General features: G+C 48.1%; 1 protein-coding gene across 4 annotated transcripts; it reads right to left on the bottom strand.

The window, feature by feature from the left end:
* Nucleotides 1-3,460: 3,460 nt before the first annotated feature.
* Nucleotides 3,461-6,766, bottom strand: mzt2b (mitotic spindle organizing protein 2B). Of its 4 annotated transcripts, none has more exons than XM_062483861.1 (5): nt 6,457-6,766; nt 6,059-6,271; nt 5,796-5,959; nt 4,711-4,848; nt 3,461-4,082 (listed from the first exon to the last, which is right to left on the bottom strand). In XM_062483861.1, exons 2-5 carry the CDS (start codon nt 6,241-6,243, stop codon nt 3,925-3,927), a joined length of 645 nt encoding a protein of 214 aa, XP_062339845.1. In that variant the 5' UTR covers nt 6,244-6,271; nt 6,457-6,766; the 3' UTR covers nt 3,461-3,924. The 4 variants fall into 4 exon arrangements, with proteins under 4 accessions (XP_062339845.1, XP_062339844.1, XP_062339846.1 ...); XM_062483860.1 differs by having other exon boundaries at nt 6,476-6,764; XM_062483862.1 differs by having other exon boundaries at nt 4,711-4,845; nt 6,476-6,764.
* Nucleotides 6,767-6,781: the final 15 nt, after the last annotated feature.

Genomic DNA, 6,781 nt, shown 5'->3' with positions numbered 1-6,781 from the left:
GCTACGGAAACGTGTGCGCCGTGCGCGACGTGTGTTTAACCAGACGGCACGCCACGCGACGGGGCGTCCCGGGGAGTGCAAGCTCCCTGTGCTTCCGCAGCTGTTGAAACAGAAGGAACGAACAGCTTTTCACTAATAAAGCAAATAATTAAATAACGCTTAAGAGGGCCATGTTTACCTCGTCTGCATCCATTTATCGATGCTTGCAGCGGGAAGTGGCGAACCAGCCTCGGAAACCACGGTTAATCGACATGAAAATCCGCGAGCGTCTGGGTCACTGGCTGGCCTGGCTGGTTGCTGCAGGGGAGGCCTTGTAGGTTGGGGATGGCTTCGTGTTTATGTAATAATAGCCTGCCGTGGTCAACGTTACACAACAAGGTTTGGGTTGTTGTTCCTGGAGAACCTGCCAGAGTTGGCACATACACACTTACTACTGCAACACCACCAGTACTTCCTGAGACGGCCGGTTCGTAGTACCGAGTTGCGAAATGTATGTGTTTCTATGCCTTCATTAATTACACGTCAGAGATATGATATCACCATATACCATAACTATTCTATCCCTATATACTATAACTGATCCGTCTGGGGAACTGCAATTGTGTTGCTATAGCGTCAGACAGCCAAGCGCCTGATTCCCTCCAAAACTGTAGTGAGGAAAGAAGAGAGAAGAGAGGGGTGTTATGGGAAAGAGATGGGGTGAGAGAGGGAGGGAGAGAGAGAGCGAAAGTGAACAAGAGAAGGGGTGGCTGGAGCTTGCATGAGATGGTTAGCGAGGGGAGAAGAGAGAGAGGGGGAGAATAGAGATAGAGACAGAGAATTGGGAGTGGGGTTGTGGAGGGGGGAGGGAGGAAAAACACGGGAGGAGGATGAGGGGCGGGCAAGATGGAGAGAGACTGCCTGCACACACTGTCAAGGCAGTTAATATAAGGTTTGGAGATAAGGCCCCACAGACAAACATTGACCAAATCAGGCATTTCAGCAGCAAAGCCGGGCTGTCAGTCAGCATGAGAGACAGCCCAACAATCAGCACTCTACCGCTGATAAGGGCTCTACTGGGCGCGTGCGGGAAACGGCCAATCTACAGGCTGCCTCGCGTGGGGAAGGGTAGGGGGGCGCACAGAGAGGGAGGGGGGGGGGAGGGGGGGGGGGTAAAGAGGTTATGGGGAGAGGAGAACAGTGTGTGAGAGAGAGAGAGAGAGAGAGAGAGAGAGAGAGAGAGAGAGAGAGAGAGAGAGAGAGAGAGAGAGAGAGAGAGAGAGAGAGAGAGAGAGAGAGAGAGAGAGAGAGAGAGAGAGAGAGAGAGAGAGACAACAAGAACGAAAGATGGGCCATAAATCTACAGAGATGGGGCTGGAAAGGATGCGCCGTGGAGGAAATGAAGAACAACAGAGAGGAGGGAGGAGGAGAGGCAGAAGGTGCATCCCCCAGTCCTCGCCCCACTCTCCTGTGGAAGGAGACGGAGGAGAGAAAATAGGCGGCACAGGTGGAAAAGGGAAAGGGTGTGACATCGACTCTTAAAATAATGTCTCCCCTGCTGTTCCCTCATCACCTGAGAGCAGTCGGAGACTGTTTGAGAAACAGGTAGCCTAGACTCAAACCTTTCGTTAATGATTCACCAACAGCAAGGTTCTATCTCGTTTCTCAGAGCTCTGTATGCCCTCGCACAACACAACGACGGCATCGTCCCCTTGCTTTTCACGATGTACGGAGCATATGTTTACGTGCCCGAGGAGCCTATGGAAGTGTTGTATGAACGCACGGCCGCATCATGTGTGATACTTGAATGGGTGCGAGTGAGGATAGGACCCGCTATTACTTGGTACTGTATCCTATATTGTTTCGAAATCAACTCCTGGCAGAATAAGCCACATAAAGGAACGAATGCCAAAGACTGAATGCCTGAGCTGAGCCAAAGCTCCGTCCAGGAGCCTCCCTCTGAACCCTGGAACAACACTGACCCCTGTGGCGGCAGCAAGAACTGCAGACTGGCTTCACAGCAGGTTGGAAACTCCCACTCCCGGTCATTTACCTTAGTCAAACACATTTACGATCAGTCGAGCGTTACGGCGCGCAGTAGCTACCGCTGAAACGGGTTCCGAAGTCAAATATGGAGGATTCAGCTCCTTCATCTCATCATGCCGCAGCCCACCTCCAGAGTCTTTTAGCCGGTCCAGCAGGAAGTGTATGATTAAACATCAGAACACACAGTACAGGCAGCCTAGGGAGCACATGTGAGTCACCAACCAAGACATACACAAGACGTGTGTGAGAAAGTGTTTCTGTGGTGTGTGTGTGTTTACATGTGACCCCACCAAACACACAAACCTCTCAGTGCCATGCAGGGAGCCAAGGGAGCGTGTGAGAATGTGTTTATGTGGTGTGTGTGTGTGTACACGTACATGTGTGTGTGTGTGTGTGTACCCTCAACCCAGAGCTGGGTATGAGGGCGAAAGGGTTAAGTCGCCTCCCTATCCGTGTGCTGCTTCCCCTTGCTCTGTCAAGCCCCATTAAACCTGCTACACCACAGCAATATGGTGCCATCAATTACAGGCACGTCGCCATCAATGAGGAGCGCCAAGGAGAGGAGACGAGAGGCAGGAACACATAAACAGGACAAACGGCCACATAAAAGACCTGCAGCAACATAAAACCTTGCAGGCCTGCCCAGAGATGCACACGCGCGCGTACGGTCGATCTCAACAGCGCGTGTCCTCATGCTAGGCGTTCTCACTGAGTCGAGGGGAAGAAGACTTACCTAGATCTAGAGCTCACTCAATTCACACAAAGCCAGACCAGAGTAAGTCACGTACAGCACATGGCCTGAAGTCTCTACTCATGAAGTCCACACACAACACTCCCATACTGACACCCACGCAATCGCCGGGGAAGTCTTTGCACGAAAGGTTTGTCAGCGGAAAAGCCCACCATGTCCTGAAAATACAGAACACAAAAGACCCAAACAAAGCAGAAGAGGACCTGTGTCCTAGACCAGGAGAACGGGCACACCCTTTGGCTGTAGTGTAAACGCTGCCCCCCTGTGGCCACAGGCAACTTCAACATTTCGCTGGGGTGAATTGACCACACTTTCTGCCTGAGGTAGGTCCAAAAAACAAAACAATCGGAACACTCACAATGAGCAGTGTTGTAAGCGTAAAAAATATATATAAATATATATATACATATAAATACGAATAATAATGAGTGGCTTTGGTAACAGAATTAGATGCCAAGAGAATCGAGATGTTTTCCAAACGGCTGTGCAGTGGACTGAACGCCCGACAAGAGAGTTGAGGATATTTGGCTTTGTCAGACCTTACTCTCTTTAAATGTGGCGTCAAGACTGAAAGCTGGAATGTTACCTGGAACGTTTCCTATTGACTCTCAGTATAATAAGCAGCAGGCACAATAGCTTTAAGACATTAGATCAAATAGTAAATAAATGGCACATTTCTTGTACTGGTATCAAAAGAGTAACATTTTATTGCGTTCCCAATGAATACAACAGTATAGAAACAGTTGGTTCCCCACAATGAGGGCTATTCCATTACACTTACAATATATTCAGTGTCCATTTAGTCCAAATGATAAACAATAACCGTACAAGCAAATATAAAACATTGGCAACAGATGCAGACAGAAGCACAGTATTAAATCCCCCAAAAACACAACCTACAACTTGAATCGTTTTTGTACCGAACAGACCCCAAATGTTGTTTGGGAATGTTCTAGTATTTGTCATCCACTCCACTCTGCGCGATCATCAAGTGAAACTTCAACATTCTCACTCTCAAAAACTCATCCATCCAGCAGTAAGCGTTTATTGGATGTTTTGAGAGACTCAACCCAGTATGGACATAAAGGTCAGAGGTCAGCGTGGGGGAGGCTTTGGTGACCTCAGAGAGAGAAGGATTCTCCTGTGGGCTAGTTGGAGGTCATCTGTGAGGAGGAGCTGCTGCTTGCTGAACTCTTTGTGGTCTTCTGCCCCCTGGTGGCGCTGGCCTGTCGTTGCAGCCGCTGGCTGGAACCCTCTCTGTCTCTGCTGGTCTTGTCACCGTGAGCCACGCCTGCTTTGCTGCGCACTGAGGACACAACCAATCAGGATCCAATGAGTTGTAGGTAGGAGACGGGGAAGGGGGAGAGAGCGAGAGAGAGAGCACGAGAGAAACAGGGAGGGAGAGAGCGAGAGAGAGAGCACGAGAGAAACAGGGAGGGAGAGAGAGCGAGAGAGAGAGCACGAGAGAAACAGGGAGGGAGAAAATTACTCAAACTTATTTATTTTTATTTTTAATTACTGGTTGAACTCAGAGTAGGATAGAAACATGCAGAGGAGCATAGAGCAAATCAAAGATGATAAAATGGTTGGAATGTGAGATTTTTCTCTCTTGGATGAATCCAAATGATTCTAAAGCATGCCATGCACTCTTACCTCCTTCACATTGACAAGACAAAATTAGTCACTGAAGCACAATGACAAACGACAACAAACTCTATTCAGACTTTCTGGCTTCTAATGACCAAAGGCCGGTGGATGACTGCGATCAATTTCAATCCGAACCAAACAACCGGAATGCAGGAATGCAGAATGATTTCTCTCTTACATACATAAACACACACCCACAGCATACTTGATAGTGTGGCTGGGCAGACAGACAGACAGAAGCAATCGATCGATGGCTAGCGAACACAGAGGCAATGAGGAGGGGGGACCTTGAGGGTGTGAAGAGCTAGCTTCTTGGGGGCCGTGGACCCCGATCTTAGTGTTGCCCCGGGAGGCTCTGGGGCCCGAGCTGGAGGGGGGAGGAGCCGGGGGCCTACTGCTCTTGACTGACACTACAGTGTCATCTTCTTCAGGAAACACACCATGGAACAGTAGAGATACACACACACACACACACAGCATACACACACACACAGCATACACACACACACACAGCATACACACACACACACACACAGCATACACACACAGCATACACACACACACAGCATACACACACAGCATACACACACACACACACAGCATACACACACACACAGCATACACACACACACACACAGCATACACACACACACACACACCATACACATAGTGGCCGTGCACAAACCACGTTGTGTAAACAAAACAAACACATAAAGAAAGGAGTAAGACATAATTAGAGCGCTAACTGAAGTGTGAAGGGGGAGGAGTTGGACGTTGAATGTATATATTTATTTTCAATATTTATTTCCTCTCCTCCTTTCCCCCCCATAGATTTTCATTCACTTGACAGAGATGTGAGCTGGTGGGGGGGGGGGGGGAGGGGGGGTCATGCCAGTAGGTCAGTGAGGGAGATTACGTACAATAGAAGCAGGACTGTATTAGGAAATATAGGCTATAGAGGGTATAGCTATGGCTATAGAGGGTATAGATATGGCTATAGAGGGTATAGCTATGGCTATAGAGGGTATAGCTATGGCTATAGAGGGTATAGATATGGCTATAGAGGGGCTGCAAGACAAGAAGAGTATAGGTTAAGATTAAAGGAGAGATGCATTAATAATATCTTAGTTTACTGTGAGTGTGTGTATTAGTGCATGCGTAAAGAAAGGTACTCTTATCCAAACACGGGTTAGTGTGTGTGTGTGTGTAGAGAGACAGAGGCTCTGATCCAGACACAGATAATATGTATGTGTGTGTGTGAGTGAGAGTAAAACAGAGTCAGGGAGAGAGACATGCTCTGATCCAAACACCAGTTAGTATGTGTGTGTGTGTGTGTGTGTGTGTGCGTGTCGAGGGAGATCCAGACACTGACCTCGGGGTTCTGACGGAGTTGCTGTGTTGGCGGTGGTCGTGTGAGAGGCAGAGGAGGAGTCTCCTAGTGAGATGTCAGCTACCCTCTGACCTGCGCACATGGCTTTCAGCGTCTGGAAGACGGCTTGGGGAGCAACGTTCATCTTCAAGAGGTCTACAATGATCCTACAGGCGAGGGAAAGGCAGTTTAGTGATGTTGTTTGATGTTATCCGACCTGCCTGTCACATATAATTAGTATTCGATTTTTAGTTGCGTTCACGTACTTGAAGACTTCTTGATCAATGGAGATGCCTGCAGCCTGTGTCAGCTCAAACAGCTCACTCTCCTCCGCGTTGAGAATCTTCTTCTTTTTAATGGCATACTTCTGGACGTTTCCGCTAACTGTGACTCCCAAAGCAGGGGAGTCCGGGGCTGAGGGAAGCGGGCCAGACGGCTGCGAGTGAGACATCTCGCACTACGGGGTTGTCTTTCTAGGTCTGAGGTAGAAGATGGGAAAGGGTTGCGCAGGTTAGCTAGCCAAGCTAGATCATCAACATCCAACAACATCACCATGCAGCCATTTTCGCATTAATATGATTAAGGGCCTCGTTAGAACATAACTCGTTAGAACATTTCCTCGTTAGGAAATAACGATTTAGAATAGCATGATCTAATAATTTACCTAGATTATTGCTCCTCACCTAAATATCCAACGGATATACTTGGAGAGAGATGTGTATAGTAGAGTTCGTTACTACAACACTTTCAAATCAGACGCACAGTAATCACGTCATGCCATGGCTGTATTGCGGTGACGCACTGGAAGATACAAAATGTCAATCACAAAGTATTAAGCTTTTCAGTTGTCGAAATATATCTATTAATAGCGGTGCATCTTCTCATATCAACGCATTAAGAAAAAAACGGCCAACTATCATGTCCTGCGTTTTTATAATTAAAAACCCAGAATACGAATGTCTGCTGTGAACAAGGAAACAGCTGACGGA

This window comes from Osmerus eperlanus, chromosome 18, assembly GCF_963692335.1.
Source record: "Osmerus eperlanus chromosome 18, fOsmEpe2.1, whole genome shotgun sequence".
Lineage (NCBI taxonomy): Eukaryota > Metazoa > Chordata > Actinopteri > Osmeriformes > Osmeridae > Osmerus > Osmerus eperlanus.
This window is presented reverse-complemented; position numbering and strand designations above follow the sequence as displayed.

Bases quoted from the DNA above. Each gene is read 5' to 3' on its own strand.
- mzt2b (XM_062483861.1), bottom strand. From the start codon at position 6,243: ATGTCTCACTCGCAGCCGTCTGGCCCGCTTCCCTCAGCCCCGGACTCC. The intron at 4,849-5,795 runs GTCAGTGTCTGG...TGTTTCCTGAAG, and splicing joins AACTCCGTCAGAACCCCGAG to AAGATGACACTGTAGTGTCA. The intron at 4,083-4,710 runs GTCCCCCCTCCT...TTGTGTCCTCAG, and splicing joins TAGCTCTTCACACCCTCAAG to TGCGCAGCAAAGCAGGCGTG.